Source organism: Amblyomma mixtum, chromosome 6 (genome assembly GCF_055824585.1).
Source record: "Amblyomma mixtum isolate Tamu chromosome 6, ASM5582458v1, whole genome shotgun sequence".
NCBI classification, from domain to species: Eukaryota; Metazoa; Arthropoda; class Arachnida; order Ixodida; family Ixodidae; genus Amblyomma; species Amblyomma mixtum.
The window spans coordinates 79,249,277-79,266,564 of NC_143017.1; the positions used below are offsets into that span (position 1 = coordinate 79,249,277).

At 47.0% G+C, this 17,288-nt stretch overlaps 1 protein-coding gene across 1 annotated transcript in view; it reads left to right on the forward strand.

The window, feature by feature from the left end:
- Nucleotides 1-1,490: 1,490 nt before the first annotated feature.
- Nucleotides 1,491-17,288, forward strand: part of LOC149339486 (disintegrin and metalloproteinase domain-containing protein 10-like) — a 34,876-nt gene continuing 19,078 nt past the window's right edge. Inside the window, exons 1-8 of the mRNA XM_089550929.1 lie at nt 1,491-1,545; nt 2,847-2,991; nt 3,237-3,358; nt 4,248-4,504; nt 6,666-7,166; nt 8,369-8,561; nt 8,885-9,075; nt 15,444-15,624. Coding sequence (XP_089407055.1) covers nt 1,491-1,545; nt 2,847-2,991; nt 3,237-3,358; nt 4,248-4,504; nt 6,666-7,166; nt 8,369-8,561; nt 8,885-9,075; nt 15,444-15,624 — 1,645 coding nt within the window. The remainder of the gene's footprint in view (nt 1,546-2,846; nt 2,992-3,236; nt 3,359-4,247; nt 4,505-6,665; nt 7,167-8,368; nt 8,562-8,884; nt 9,076-15,443; nt 15,625-17,288) is intronic.

Sequence of the window (17,288 nt, forward strand, 5' to 3'; positions counted from 1 at the left end):
TTTATCAAATACCGAATTCTCCCGGCAACCAACATATATGACTTTCGTTTATATCGCGAATTTCCTAACTCAACACGCTTTCCCCAGGAATTGTCAAGAATACAAGGATAAAAACGTGTACAACACGGGGTGTATTGGCCAATGGGACAATAAAACATATAGAACTAATAATGATAATGAATTACTAGAAAACAAATTTCCACGATTGCTTAATAACCTGTATGAAAGCAATATTGTTCTTGAACTAATCACATATCGTGAATTAAAGCCGTATTTTGTTTCTTTTGCCTAACTTTGGCTCTCGCTTCATTTTTTGTTTTATCTTCACTGAGAAATGCGTAACAATAAGTAATGCTCTTGTTTGTAATTTGTTTTGTTTTATCTGCCATTGTATAACTGTGCCTAAACGCCGTATGACTGTCTACTGTACCTGTATCCATTGTATTACTTCATGTATGCCGTCAATTGTTAAGGCCGGGTGCCCGTGGCGTCGTTAAGCTGTCATCACCTGTCCATTCACAAGCGTTGGCTATAAAGCGCTTATACAGGTACCTAAATAAATAAAGTAACTAAAATTAGGGCCCGGACTTATACGTTCACTTTTGTACTATCGTTCAATGACGAATAGTTCGAGCAAGAATGTGTCTGCAAGTACATACGAGAGCTGCGACATGTCGCAGCAGCGTAGTACAAAGAGGCGTTATCAGTGCGTTTTGTTTGTACGAACTCTAGGATAGAGCGTAATGTCCATGTCTGAGAAGTGTTTGATTCGCTGGAGCCATGGTTGGCGGGGAAGCCAGCATGAGCACCTAAAGCAGTGACCCTAGACAGATGACTGTGAAGTAAGGCGCTTTGGATACGAGGCGAAGCTTACTTGCGCAGGCCCTTCTGCAGGCCTCGCTGTAGGAGGGCCGGGTTCTTGAGCCATCGAGGAATCCAAAGCAGCTGTGTTTCCTCAGGAGATGCAGGATCAAGACGACCACCTTTCTCAAGATCAAGATTCTTCTTCACTGTCTTCCTCGAGTTCTTCCGCATCACGAGGTTTCCCCGGATGTGAAGCAATAACGACCGCGTGAAAAAAAATATCCCGAACTCGGAGTGCAAAACCACTAAACCATTATTCAACTACAGTTTATTTTGATAATCAGTCAGAATGAAGTGAAATAGAGAAGAACCATTATGTATAAGGTTCTACACTTCTGCCCACACCGAGACTTCATGGTTATGGGAAAATATATGTACTGCTTCCGACAGTGGGAGACGACCGGGATTCAGAGACCATTTATGGGCAACCAATATTTCACTGCAAGTAAGGTTTGCCTGGGTTGGCCATCAACTCTGGGATCGACAGCTTAGCTCGCCCAGTCAAGTTGAGAAGAAAAATAAGTCCGCCACGCGGGCTGCATCGCGCGTGGTCTTCGTGAGCTGGGGCACGATTCTGTCGCGAGCAGGCGCTGTCTTAGGAGAAGGCCGAGGTCATCGCCCGCAACATGCTCATTCTTGCAGTCACGCTTCTTGTGGCTTCTGTCGGGGCAGAGGACGAAGGTAAGCTTTATGTGCTTTACGCGAACCACGAAACGCCCGTTGCGGTTAAGCGATGGGCGCCACTGGTCAGACTTGCTTGCCAATGCTTTTCATAGGAATGCGCTGTCTTTGATAAGCCTAACGGCGGCCATCATTATCAAGGCTGGTTGCACTGCATGCACACCACATGAATGTGGAAACCTGGGAGCTATGGTGCTCATGACGAAGCCTTCTGACTATATCACGGCACACCCTCTTGTGGAGATGTACTAGAACCCTCAGCGGCCAATGAAAGACGGCGATGCGGGATTTTACGCAGCGACAGATCCTGCTTCGCAGCGGAGTGGTTATGGCTGTATACCATTCAACGCGCTTTCGTGCTACCGATTGGAGGCGGCGCCTGCCGAAATTTCAATGAAATTTAAACTCGTAACGCCCTCGGTCGCAAAAAGGACGAGACTACTGTGCCGGCAGGCAGAGAAATAGCCCCTAGGGAAATTTGCTATAAGTTTGAGCCCATTGGCTGATCCTGGTTACACCACGACGCATAGCCCATGAAACGGTACTGCCGGCATTTTCTTCTTCATGCTGTTTTGCCAGTGGAATACCCAACACAAAAAGTTGCTGGCAGCCGGCAATCAAACCTAACCCAAACAATCTCGGAGTGCTACCTAAAGGCGGCACGCTCCTTGGGGAAGCGAATATGATTTTTTCTTTTACCCTTTATAAAAACAAAAACAAAAATTCCTTCCCGAGTGGGGCTGGCTGTGCTCGTAACGTGACTACAGCGAGCCAATAAAACGACTCTGCTGGCATTCTGTTCTTTGGGCTATTCTGCCGGCTGCCGGCAATATAGCCGCTTCTTGCAAAAACTCCGGAGGCCTTTAAACGACTCGCTTCAAACTTCGGTTTGGCCCGGAACAATCCATTCACTTATAATCCCTGTGTATCATTAGCTCGTCAACATTATCAAAAGTATTCAGAGTTATAACGCGCACACAGTCTTTCAATCTTAAACTGACATGCCTGTAATCTATGGAACAAAAATACTAGTCGACCTGCGTTCAGTAAATAGGCCGGCGGTCCTCATTGCGGTTCTCTACAGCTTTCGTCTCAAATCATGTTTTTCTCGTCTTTGCTTCTGTATTTTTAAAACTCATGTGGTGACTATTTCTAAACAACGAGTCAAAGAGGTACGTCATGAATGGTTTCCTTACCTTGTCAGAATGGTATATTAGTCTTTGTTGAACATAGGGTCGTATACCGTCTTGCTCACAGCATAAAGCTTGCATTCTCCACTGCGCCCACTTCGGCGTGCGCAGGCGAACGTCTGAACATGTTTGTGCGCCGCTACGAGCCCCTATATTACGATCCGGCGCCGGTTCACCGAAGCCATAAGCGGGCAAAGCGTTCCATCGAGGACGGCGGAAGCAGCCACGTCCGTCTGCAGCTTCGGAGCACCAGAAGGTGTGTCTGCTTTTGGGGGAAAGCGCTTTTGAAAGAAAGCTTGCTAGCACCGTGGCGTGTGTGAGCAGTAAGCGCGGTTATATAGTAGATAGAGGTCCTTCCTAGCATCTTATGAAACAGCTGGTAATATAATTAAAAAAAAAAACGCCTGACGTAATCAACAGGGACAAGATAAGCTCACGTGTCATGATGGACAAAGCAGGACAACAAACGGAAATGAACGTTCTCTGTTTTGCTGCTGACAGGTCACTCAACCTCCACCTTTCTACTGACGCCTCCGTGTTTCACAAGGACCTGGTCGTGGAATCGTCGACGGAAGGGGTCGTCAAGGTTGACACAAGCCACATTTACAAAGGATACGTTGTCGGTGAGAAGGCTTTACGAGGAAATTTTCCGACATCGGCAGCACAACGAGGTTTGCTGCCAAGAGCGTTTATCATATAAATTTGGGGGTAATTTCTTGCTGAGATGACCATGTGCTCCTCGGCAATTAGTCTGAAATTTTTTTTAGTGCACTATGAACGAAATGCGGAAAGTTTTCAGAATCTTATCGTGAGAAATGCTTGACAAAAGCAGTAGTAGATTTCTCTGCATTTTTATCATGAGCATTTGGCTAGGAATGGAAGACAGCCGTTTGTAACTTGATTTTTAGTCGTTTCTTCCCCGAAGGGCATTAGGCGATTGCTTTAGCTGCAGTATTTTTGCGAATGATCGTGATCAAGTCCACCACATTTAAAGATGATTAGCCCAGAGAAACTGGAATGAACTTCTATCCTAGTGTATAAAACACGTTCTAATTTGTTCCCGAAAATTCAGAGCAGAATATCCTTTTACAGTGCCAAGACGGCAGCAATGAAAGTGTGAGGACACAGTCATCACATCAAGGATTCATACCTGTGACTTATATACTACCTATCTTACAGAATATGGTGAAGCTCAGTCATAGGGAATGACCAGCCTATAACTTGCTTTTAGGGATGCATGATGAGTGCATATTTTGTAGCCGATCTTACGGACACCATCGTGAACTAAAAAAAATGCTTCAGCTTCGATAACCGGGCTCAAATAACCCAAAAGGGGGAAGGACGTGAGTTCACCAAGGTGCTTCACATAAAAGCTAGAGATTATGAGATGTGAGAGGCAAGCACTCGATTGACCGCTTTGTTTTCTGACACAGTATTCATCCTCTGAATTCTACACAGTAGCCTTAAGAGTAATACAGCAAAGCCTCGTCCACCTTGCCGCTTCACTTTCAGGAGAACCCCGAAGCCGCGTGTTCGGATCCCTGCACGGCGGTGTATTCGAAGGCAGCATTGATACCGGCTCGGGCCACAGCCTCTATGTGGAGCGGGCAGAGAAGTTTTTCAACGACAGTCGGCCCTTCCACTCTGTCCTCTACTCGAGCGCCGACCTGGACTTCCCCGCCGGGGGCCGCTGGTGTGGACTGCATGGACGCACAGAGGAGTGGATGATGGACATTCTGCGCCGGAATCGTCTCAAGCCGCCCCCCGAGGTGAGATACCGATGATCTTCGCCATCCGAGAACAGGTCGCTAGTTGAGCACAATGACAGCCGCTATACAATTCAGACAGGTGTTATCAAAGCTTAAAGGGCAAATGAATAGGTTTTAGAAATCGACGAGCTTAAAGGGTTCGAATGTGTGAAACTTACAAGTAAACCATGCGATGTCTTTTTGGGCTAGAATTTGAATTAGTGATGTAATCGCCGATTATATTCGCAACCGTCTTCAAGCTTCTCCGCAGCGCACAGCGCATTATGCCGTCATTGAAGGTACCGGTACATTCCCAGCGCATAAACTATTGCTTTGAAGGAAAAAAATAACAAACGCCATCGAAGGCGAAGGCAAAGCCCGTTGAGCGTTGTTTGGAAGGATCCAAAGAGGCATGGCGTGCACGGTTGACGGCACCGGTAATTTGAAATGTTACCTTTTGTGAGGTCCCACCGAGCTTTTCCGCACTCCGGTGGTGTTTTGAGAAGAAACCTACAATTCAGTCGTCGATTGAGTCATTATTTTAAATGCTAGTGAAAAAAACACTTGGCATGCTTTACCTACAGCTTCTATAAATTTGAATTCTAGAATATCGCAGAATTTTCAGAAAGTGGTGGAGCTGTCCTTTAAGTGAGAATGGTGAGCAAAGTAAATGGTAGAGAAGTTCGTTCTTCCAAAATAAGTGTGTGCATGCAGACGGCGATCACTTGAACATGATATAAACGATATGGGCAACGCTAGAAAAGAGAAGCTTTGGGAAACGACTGAGCTCCTTACGTGACTCCTGATCTATTCATTGTTGTGCTATGACGAAGCACATTAATTACTGTTGATGCAGAAGAATGAAGGGGGTGTTTGTGCTTGAAATCTGCGGCGTAATTCACTCTTCGACAAGTCTAGGGGCTGGCTACCGAACGATCACGCCCAAAAACTCTTGCATCTACCTCCAGGAGTGATCAGAAGAGCCTGCATTGTGGATGACAACTAAGCGCAGGAAACGAGCCATATAGCGCAACTGAACTGCTCGTGTGGTCATTACATTTTACTGCCAGCTAAACAAAGGTGTAGGGGGGAGTCAGTTAGACGTAGTTACTGTCTCTAAGAAATGAAATAGGCTCAGCAAAATGAAAATATAAAGTTCAAGGAAAATGAAAATAAGCACACTTGATTAGAACTTCGATCGCGCGAAGACAGCGTGGAAGCGTTAATGGAGCCGAATGCGTGCCTTTTTTACCAGTTGTCTTTGAGTTCGTGTCTTGATGTTACATTAATCCTTTTCGCGTTTCAGTTGTTGCTCATAGTACACATTTAATTTCTTTGCAAGACATGGCTGTTGCACGCCATTACTCACGTAACAACCGTCTCGCTTATCGCTGAGAAAGAAATTGTAATCGAGTGAGGATTCCCCATGAAACTGCATGAACAAAGTGCAAAGTTAGGACGAATGATACATTTTTCCAACATTCATTTTGAGAAACAATATGAAAGTGAGTTCTTCAGCTGGCAGCTGAAACAACTGACAGGATTTCAGTATTGTACGGCTTGACATTTCATTCATATCATGAGTGGAAACTGCCGATCATAATTGAGGAACCGAATTTAGATTTAGTATACCGCTTCATATAAACCACCAACAAGTGAACGTAAACCTCAGCGTTAATCCTAGCACTCCGGGTTGTTCTCCTGAAACGAAGTATATAAAACAAATGAGGGCCTTACAGACTCGCGGAGTGATAAGTATGCGACGCGACGTAGATTGAATAATTGAAGTTATTGCGTGAAATTATTGCATCCCACCACTCGGAATTACAGCCTTCTGCGGAAGGGAAGATCGGGTGTCATGGGCGGAGGTCTGTTGTGAAGGGTACTGGGACTAACAGATGTTGGAGTGTCTCACTTCTGATGGAAGATGTCCTTTCTTTTCATCCGTGAGGAAATCCCAACGAAGTACCCCGATCTTATATCGAATTAAAAAGATGCCATTGCTTCTCTTAGTTTCGCGGGTGGCGTGTCTATTGCCGTTGAGAGCTGTTACGGTCCTCTTACTGGTGTGGAGTCACTACTTTACGGCCAACTGTATGTCAGCAGCGGAACTAAGTACTTGGCATGTTGAGTAGTATCGTTGATCTTCTACAAAACTTTAAATTTCCCATACATTCTGCAGAACTCCGTAGCCATGCGAAGCTGGGCTGGCCGAAGACTACAGGCAGCGACGACAGGGAGCGCTGGCGATGTCGACAGCGACGACGACATGCGAGTGACACAAGGCGCCGACGGCAAAGATGATGAAAACAGTGCCATGGCGCAACCCGACGAGCAGTACAACGACGGGGCACAGAATAATGACGACGAAGATGACGACCAAACACTTGAGGATGCAGAGGACACTCAACTGTACGAAGCCGAAGGAGACAGCGACGTTCTGAAGAAGAAGAAGCAAGTCCGGCGGCGCGGAGCATCGATATCGCACCGAGTGTGCAACTTGGAGATGATCGTGGACAACACCCTCTTCGACAGTGTCCTGCAGCACGTTTCAAACGTGCCGAAGGCTCGCGAACTGCTCGCCTCCATCATCGCCCAGACGGTTGACAAGGTCAACAGCATATACGGTTCGACAGACTTCAAAGGCATCGAGGACGTGCACTTCGTCGTCCAGCACATCGTTGTGAGTAGATATGCGAGGAATCTCGGCAAAGCGAAGACAGTTAAGCTTAGACGATCAATAATAAAAAAAAAAACATGGGAAGGGACACTTAAGCTCCGCTCTAAGGGTATGACGTGATAGCGTAATGGGTCAATTCCCATATATGCAGAAGGTCATTCTAAAAGTTACATGCATAGACCCCTGGGAGTCCTGATACCACTCCTGGCGCAGTGGTGCAGTGGTTAAGCGATGCGCCACTGCCCTGCGATGACAGGTGCTCCCAGTGGCGGGCCTTGTGCGACCCAGGTTGCTCTTCCCGGGCGACCAATCATTAATTTAACTACCACCTACCAAGGTGGTCACATGATATATCATGACCTGTGCCTATATCTTTACTTATGCAAACATTATCATAAGTTCCTTTTTTTGAAAGGCGAACACTTTACTGTTTTCTATTCGATAGCATTAGGTTAGGCCACGAAGGAGAAAAACTGTCAGTCGCCGTCTGTGTAAAGCCTCCACCAGCCATGTTGTATTTAGAGAGATTTCCCACTTTCCGCCTGCCAACCGGCACTCCACTTGTAGGGAAGAGGAGGTAGAGGCTGGACTATGACTCAGCGGAAGTGAAAATGGCTAAGAAGAAAATGACTCGTACAACAGCCGACCTACTTGGAAAGTAGACAGACTCCCTGGAACTGTCTTTGCAAAAATGAGGTTGCGGGAGCTACGCCATGTCCCCATTATTCGGCAAGAGCAACCTGATTCTGAATCCCCATCGGTGTCGAATCGCTTGAACGCTCCGAGACTCTGCCAGTAGTGACATGAGGACTTTCCGCGATCTATCAGTGTGACACATTATGCGTATCTGCGTAGTCGAACTTGAAATATAATTATAATATATCAGTTAGTGGAAGGAACTGAACTATGAATTGGAATCTAATGCGAATTTGAATAGAATCAGAATTGGAAGAGATTGGCGAGTGAAAAAAAATGCTACCGCATTTCGTCTGTATCAGTCCAATTGATGGTCCTACCTCTTTTTTTTTTGCTTCGCATTAAAGGCGCTCGCTGTCGCTGTCATTACGCAATTGGACGTCTCCCTCAGTCCCTTATTACCTTACGCCCCACTTCCACAACACAGAACTTGTCACCTTTCTGCAGCTCGACGTGCACTGTGACACATTGCGTGCTGTAGTTTAGAGCTTCCGTGATTTCTCTCGCAGATGGGCGAGCCAGGAGACTGCGTCGGCTACAAGGCTAAGCACGACCCGTTATGCAGCACGTCGCTGGACGCCACCTACACACTCTACCTTGCGTCTATGTCGCGCCACGACGACTACTGCCTATCGTACAGGCTCAATTACCGCGACTTCTCTGACGGCACGTTGGGACTCGCCTGGATCGCCAGCGGGGAAGGTAGGGCAGAATGGGACATGGTGGCGCTAAAAGCACAATAACTACATTAGTACGTACGTGAAACTCACCCTAAGTACGAGAGTGCCCAGGGGCTGCAACTAAGAGGCAAACCATATATCAATCGAGAACATATCATCTTGGCGAATCGTACTTAACGGTACCGCTGTCACGTCTCCCGGCCAGAGAGGGACCAAGATCTGAATAGAAGCCAAGGGGCCCCGTAAATGGCAGGTATGGGATTGAGTTAATGTGTGACGAAAGTAAGTTGACTCGATCGTATGCTGAAGTATGCATAGCATAACCGCCATCTCGACCATGTGCAGCCGCGTCGGGAGGCATCTGCGAGCGCTACCGCATGGCAGTGGAGCGGCACCCTGGCACCGGCCTGTACAAGCAGGCTATGATGAGCCTCAACACCGGCATCACCACCCTGATCAACCACAGGCAGTACGTGGGGATGCTGGTGGCCGCATTCACTCTCGCCCACGAGATCGGGCATAGCTTCGGGGCGCCGGTGAGTACAGTGTGGGTCTCGTAGTGGAAATTGCGGCCTCCGTAGGAGTACCTGATTTCTTTATAATGGCAGCATTGCGACATTTATACGGCGACAACTGAGCGTCCTTTTTCGAGTGGCATCGTCATGCTTGAAAACGTCGCGAATGGTTTACGGCTACAACTGCGTATAGAACGCAATCTGGGTAAACACTGTCGGCCTTACACTGTCGGCCTTAGGCCTGCAGTGTGCCTTAGTTCGGTGCTCTCGCGGTGACTTCTGGACAGTGGGAATGAAGTTCACGTGAGTCTGCACCCCAATCGTCACATGTTTAGGTAGAGTGGGCGCCATTGAGAGCATGCTATCAGTGGTCATGTCATCCAGGTGAACCGGAGCCACAACGACTCATGTAAGCCAGTGAGGGGCGTGTTCTAGAATGGGCCCTCTTTGCCCTAGACTGCACTTACACGGAAGAAGGAGTTTGATGTCCAGAATGGAAGCGTTGGAAGGAGTTGGATGGCGTTCTTGGCCAAACAGTTGAAGATTAAACTATGCTTGGCACATGCCTCTTTCTGTGCAGTTAGCTGATATACCAAGAAGGCTGACGCGCATATCTGAAGGCGTGCGTAAGGTGTCGGCACCATTTAGTGAAGTGCGAAATTCCTTGAACACGTAGGCACAGAGCATTGCAGAAGCTCTGTACAAAACCAATTATTTCCGTTTCTCCTGCGCAGCCTGTTTGGTGCTCATGGTCTCTAAGGTTTTCAAGTGTTCCTAAATTCGGCGCCTCCGCACAATGGATGCGCCACTGTCAGTGGTGTTCCTCGTTCCGAACATGACTTGTCTGGTTCCTTCGTATTGTGACTGTTTTCTCAGCTTCTGTGCGCTATTTTCGTTGAATTGCGGCTTTGCGCGAATAAATAATAATAATAATAAAAGTTTCGCTATGCGCGAAATATAAGTTGGTAGTCATCGCCTTGAACTGTAATCTTCGTACTCTACCGTCAATTTTCTGGCGCTGTCCCGCACTAAATGTCTCTGAAATATTAACCGAACCGTTTACCTTATTGCCATGGAAGGTTTTTTTTTTTTTTTTTGCTTTGGATTGGAGGAACATCACGAGCTTGAAAGCGAAGGAGGCACACACACAAGCACACAGTTGGAGCTGGGACGTTTCCATTTTTTATCACGACATTTGGGAATTATCGAAAACCTAACAATTAAACTGCTTAGCCTATATATCCACGAGACCGTCATACTAGTTTTTCTTTACCTGGATAAACTTTGCTCGATCTTCGTGAATCGAACTCTAATGACCTTAAACGCATCTCTTCTCGAATAAAACTTAGCAGTCAATCCTTGACAGTTCTACAGCGACAGCTGCTGAGCGGCCGTTGCTGCGTTTCGAGTCTTAGCAGAAATCGGCGTAGCAGGTTATTGCGTTGCCTTGGTAACCACTGGAAGACTGGCTACCGGGGAAGGAGGTGGGTATCAAGAGTGCGGAGGAATTTGCAAAAAGGTGGAAATTGAGGCGAGTTGGTTCGGATCCGTACTGTTGTGGCGCCACGAGAACGGAGATGTAGACGAAGGAAGGACAGAACAAGTGCACATCCTACGAGGGATGGCGCAAGCATCCCAAAAATCAAGGCCGCGGTCCTAACAAAAGGCACGTTTTTCGGGAACTCCGACTAGTCAGATCAAAAATGCTCCACTCTACTTTCCGTGAAACTGTTCGCTGTGAAAAACAGTGACTTAAGTTACTGATCAGTGTACTCAACCTTGGGCGTTTGGCTTCGGCCGTTAATGGGGCGCAGGAAGGTGAGCTTAGCTTGTGTTTCACAGCTAAAAAGCATAAGGCGCAGGTCCCCTTCTGTGTTAATATTGCCAAAGCCTTACTAGTCCCGTTACGAGAAAAGCCGGTGCCGTGTGTTTGTGTGTACTCGCAGATGATACAGAAAATCCAGCCGATGGCAAGAAAAAAGGGTGACGTCGTGACGCGGTCATAGGGCGCACACAGGATGCCGAGCAATGCCACTTTAGAGAACCGTATACATGTCGGTCGTCTATATAACTTAACACTGGCTGACTTAGATGCGGCGCCAGATTTCCCGACATTCGTGCCAAACTGTGACGCAGTGGTTTGCTGTACAGCGTTCTGGGTGATGCCATATGATTTCTCGTTGCATACAATATACATGTTCTAGTCAAAGTGAAGGCTAGCTTGCGACAGGGATTCGAAGTGACGACATATGCACCTTCAATTGTACACCTTCTCAGACTTTCGTATCAAAATTGAGAATGCAGCCTTTTGCCGTACAGTGTTTTTCGTGTGGTGTCAACGCGCCTTTGTGCGTGTGCGTGTGTGCGTGTGCGTGCGCGTGCGCGTGCATGTGCGTGTGTGCGTGCGTGTGTGTGTGTGTGTGTGTGTGTGTGTGTGTGTGTGTGTGTGTGTGTGTGTGTGTGTGTGTGTGTGTGTGTGTGTGTGTGTGTGTGTGTGTGTGTGTGTGTGTGTGTGTGTGTGTGTGTGTGTGTGTGTGTGTGTGTGTGTGTGTCATACATCGTGCCATCGCAAACGGCACAGACAGTGGAGCTCACTGCCTGCGGCTCGCCATTTCACCCTTGGACTTTATTAAGGCCGGTTGTGCTTAATGCATGCACAAACATTACACGTAAACAATGCACCTAGGGGCAGTAATGTTTTCACATTCCCGCACGTAATCAGTCTTAAACTCTCTCTGTCGAATTTTTGTTCCTAAAATCGAAACCTGGAGAACGCAGTTTTTGGTTTCTTGCAAAGTCACCTGAAATGGTTGAACATAACCGGCCTTTTCCTCGTTCCTTGTTGAAGAGCAGCAGTGAGTTTCTGAAGCGCAATAACTCGCGTTTTGGTTAAGCGTTCAGTGTTGACGTAAAAGAAAAAGAGCACTTGCTCTGTCCTTTCTTCGTCTGCATCTCCGTTCTCGTGGTGCGACAACAGTACGGAACGGTAGAATTCCATTCGGAGGAGGGCTGCCGTAGACGGACGGGGGTATGGCGAGAGCTTTAGACGCAACCGGTGGGTGGTTGACACGGGAACCACCTAGAGGGTAGTTATACCCTGTGTGGCGAAGGAGGGTTACCGTATAAAGAGGAGGATGTGACAAGAGCGCAGAAGTCGCCAACCGAAGGATGGTTACGCCTTCTCTTCACTCTCCTCATACCCTCCCCTTTCCATGGTAACCATACTGAAATTGAGGATTTCTTCCCTCTCACTTCTCAAAGTTCGCTGTGTACCATACCACTGACAATTCAACAACACACAGCATGAAACAACCTACAAATGTTTCTAGAACGTTATTGAGGGCTAGTTCGTTCATTTCAGTAAAAGGTAAGACTGCGTCGTTTTCGCTATGTCTCCTGTCCTGTCTGATTCGCGGAGTCTTACCTGTTATTTTTACTAATGGTAATTTCTTTGATACGAAGCTGAAAGGCATAATTTTTTTTCAGAAACAGTATAAAGAAATGAAAACAAAAAGCATTTTTGCGGCATGTCTGAGTGTCTGGATTGAAAATCTGAAAACTGTTTATATTCCTGAAATGCTCGCACTCTGTGAATGTGTAAAAATACATCGATGTAGCAAACATATTGTACTTGGAAATGGCGCAAAATTGAAAGGCAAAAGCTTTTTCTCGGCACCTGGTGCTTCAAACAAGAAGGCTGGCATGACAAGCGCGGAGTTACTACCGCTATCTTACCCTCTACCGCGCGTTGCATCGCTAACTCCGTTCGCCCCGTTGCTGACGCATCTAAAGAGTGGCGTCTCGCTGTAGTCAGTGGTTTGGACGCTCTGCGGCTGAGCCGGAAGGCGCGGGTTGAGCCTGGCCGCGGCGGTCGTGTTCCGAGAGAGGTGAAATGCAGGGTGCCCGTCTAGTGCTCAATATCAGTACGTGCTAAGAAGCTCACTTCATCAAAATATCAATACCCCACCAATACTCGTCATGCACCAACAGATTAGTAAGGCCAAGGGGGCCCTCGACTAAAGCCTCCACAATGGCTCCACCACCTCGGGGCATAATTTCAGTTTATAATATTTTTTTCTCTCTCTGAATTCTAATTTTCCGGAAACACTCATGTGCTGTGCGATGTCAGTGCGCGTTAAAAATCCTCAGCTGGTCAATTCGATTGTAAAACATTTATTACGTCGAGAGCAGGTTGCAGGAGACACGTACAGAGGGCAAAACGCATGTCTAGAACACGCTCTGAGTGGGTTTCGGGCGTAACACGCGATAACTAGCGATAAGATTTGGTTAAAAAGGGTCTGGATATAAACATGTGCTTTTAAACTCATAGAATTTCATCGCCATTTTTTGCCTTCTTTGTCGCAGCGGCTTTGGGAGCTCCGGAACACAGATCTTGGTTGTTCTAAGCATGTGTTTTGCCCTCTGTACTAGATGGCCGCTAGCCCATGGCTGGCGGCGACCTCATTGGCCCGCTCGATTGCCCGTACATGAATCTTGAGGTCCGAGCTTACCAGCACGCGTCCTCCCACCGCTCGGGAGAAGGAAGCTGTATGAACTCCGCCGGAGGAAGATCATTTGTGGTCAAATTATTCTGAGACCGTCCACTCTTTCTCTCTCCTTTTGCTCCCACCTTCCGCCCTTTACTCACGGCGCGGTTGAGGTGTTCGCCGAGAAGCGAGACAGTAACTGCGCCTATCATTTTTCTTTTTTTTTATTTTACCGTACTGCCTTGCCTTTCCCCTCGACATCTGCATTTACTCTGCAGCCACTGGAGGTCTTCTCCTGTATATATTGTTAGTATCAGAGACTAAGTATAAGTACCTACAAAATTTCGGCCCCCGTCGCTTCTTTATCGAGCCACGGTGGTGGCTCAGTGGTTATGGTGCTCGGCTGCTGACCCAAAAGACGCGAATTTGATCCCGGCCACGGCGGTCGCATTTCGATGGAGGCAAATGTTAGAGGCCCATGTACTGTACGATGTCAGTGCAAGTTGAAGAACCCCAGGCGGCCGAAATTATCTGCAGCCCTCTATTACGGCATCCCTCATAGCTTGAGTCGCTTTGAGACGTTAAACCTCCATAAAACCAAATCAAAACCAAGCTTCTCTCACTATTTTGTGCACCATCCTTTGTGAACTGTGGCGTTCCAGCTTTGCGCTACACTTCTGATGCGTAGCGGCAATAGTGTACGCTTTACAGGTGGGGTTCTAAATAAACTGAATGCACACAATAAATTTTACCTTTTAAATTCTTTTCAAATCATAAAGGGCACTCTTGATAATGAACAATCTTGAGGGAACATTTTCATATCTTCACTTCAAGCATGAATACGTACTTCAGGGGTGGGCAAAAATCACACATAGCCTGATGCGGCCAATTCCCCCTACAACACTATGTTTGCATTACATACGCCATCTTTTCCCGAGGTGGGGAAACACCATGCGATTTCAAGATATCACGCAGCTCTTAATTTTAGAAATGATATCCTCAAAGGCAATTGCTCATGGCAACGAATCTTCAGTGGTTTTCGATCAAGCCTTTGTGCGCTTCGTCTAATAAGCCACTTTCTTCAACCCAACCCAGCAGCTGGTCATTGACTGCTGGAGTTGCTATTTCATACAACACTGATGTTACATCAAAGCAGTGTGGACATAACACAGCTCTTCTTAGTGCCCTTACGCGCACACAATTAATATATGATGTCAACTTGTGGCTGCGTATCATACTACCGGTAATGTTTTTATGCGATTGCATTAGAGCCGTCGTCAACAAAAAAACCACCGATGGCAGAGAATGCGTTCGCTGGTTGGTCGAAAGAGGTCACGTGAACTTGTGATGTCATCACAACCTGCCCGTCATGGCAGGTGGCAATTAAATTGATTGGTCAGCAGAGGTCCTGGGACTTTGTGAAGCCATCACAACCTGCCCACCGGGTTGCGAGCAAGCTAATTTCTAGACGGGAACCTTCGTAGAGAAAAGTAAAGATTAAGAAAAAACTATTATACATATATAAACATCGGCTCCGTCACGGCCATGGTAGTCACAGTATAGCGGATGCATGCTACTGCAGCTAGTAATCTGAGTATGGCGGTTGATGGACCGAAAATCACTTATGGGCTGAAGAAAACACACACAGAAGCTGCAACAGAAGCTGCGACAAATGTGAAATCCAATGCTCTTGTATTCCGCAATTAAGGTTACTTACCATCACCATATTTTTTTCCTTTCGTTCTTTGACATGCGCTGAACGTATTCACGGTACCTATACAATAGCGATCCGTTTACAGCCTTGACGTTGAAAGACGAAAGCGAGAAGTCGACCATTCGATTCCCGGATCGCTAATTGTGCGGCTTTTCCTTTATTCCTTTGTCCTTCCACTCGTTACACAGCATGACAGCGGCAGCGTGTGCGAGCCTTCAGGTCCCGAGGGCAAGTACCTGATGTACGAGTCCGCGACTAAGGGGGACAAGCCCAACAACAGCCGCTTTTCGTCCTGCAGCATCGGAAACATCAGCCGAATCCTCGTGCCGTTCTTCAAGGGACAGCTCCCACGCGAGATGTGCTTCCAGAGTGAGTTATTCCTCGTTGGACTCGTGCTCGGATCGAAAGAAGTCGCAGCCCGTGCGGCAGTGCAGTATGGTATGAAATTGTTTTCGTGGATTTGTGTTTCCTGCGTTACGGCGCAAAAAAAAAAAAAGATGCAGCCATGATGGCTCAATGGTTATGGTACTTCGCTGCTGATCCGAAGAACGCGCATTCGATCCCGGCCGCTGCGGTCGCATTTCGATGGCGGCGAAATGCTAGAGGCCCGTGTACCGTGCGATGCCAGTGCACGTTAAAGAACCCCAGTTGGTCGAAATTATCCGGAGCCTCCAAAACGGTGTCTCTCATAGCATGAGTCGGTTTTGGACGTTAAACTCCCTAAAACAAAAACCAAACCACCAAAAAAAGGAACGAAGAACATTTTTCTCAATAGAAAATATATTGTAAGCTCACACGCAGAGAGGCAACAAGAAAGGCACAAGAATGCTGCAGGCTTTGTGCAAATTATCCAGAGATTTTCGTATTCTATTTCGTTTGGCCACGATCTACACGTTCTGCAAGTCTACAAGTCCTGCAAATCATCAATTGCCACATAATGATACTTTAATCATTCGATCAGAATCCTACCGGAGCTCGTTGCTACGTACTAAATTTCTCAAGTTAGCTATCGCCTCGTGACTGCGCACTTGCCGTTACTTGAAATTTAGTACAACACTGATTTTTGCCTGAAATTCTGCTTTGCTCTCTTTTCAACTATATTTTCTTTACAATAGGCGCCTAGTTCCATTTCAAGGGAGCTAGGCTCACCCATTTGATTGTAGCGTGACGTCCTTTTTAAAAATGACTGAACTTTTTTTCCCAGTACGAGACAATACATTTAATACCTAAAACCCTATATATTGTTTACGACCACAAGTTTTTTAGATGTATCCTGCAATGACGGCGGAGTGGGTTTTATTATGACGAAAGAAGGTTAGTTAGCGACGCCATAGTGGAGGGCTGCAGATAATTAGACCACCTGGAGTTCTTTAATGTGTACTGACAAAGCGCTGTACATGGGCGTCTAGCTGACGTTGGTTCTGCTTGGAGACCTTACTTGTTAAGGCTTCATTTTCCTTAAGATAGATCCCATTCTGCTCAGTTGTAGCGAGCAGAGATATCGGCAAAATACTTTTGGTCAGAATGGCCTTGTGCATAATGAGCAACGTACCCTTCAACTTCTCCACTAACGGTTTCCTAAGGCACGCCTGAGTGACCACTCACAACGAAGTAATACAAACATGAAACGATGGCTTTCGTTAGCTGACTGCCACAGTTTCACAGAAAATACTTTAAACCTGCCAAATTAAATCACCTCCGTTGTTCGAAATGGCAGCCATTACATTCTGAAGCCCTCGCGAGTTCTTTGCGCTCCGAACTGGATACAGGAAATACGAAGTGATCCGTATCATACTGAAGCCCCACCCGGCAACGGCGCAATGTGCGGCCCATACGAATTCTCCCGACCACAAGCCGTCGCTTGCTCAGCGGGCAGCAAATTACTTTCCTCATAGACGCCTCATGCGGACTCAGGGCGTGGTGCGACGTTGGCAGCTTGAATTTCTGCGTGCGTCTTTCTCTGAGCGCTCGGGAACGACGGGGTAAGGATAACTGTACCCAACCGGCTGTTCAGACAACGCGCTCACAGCCGA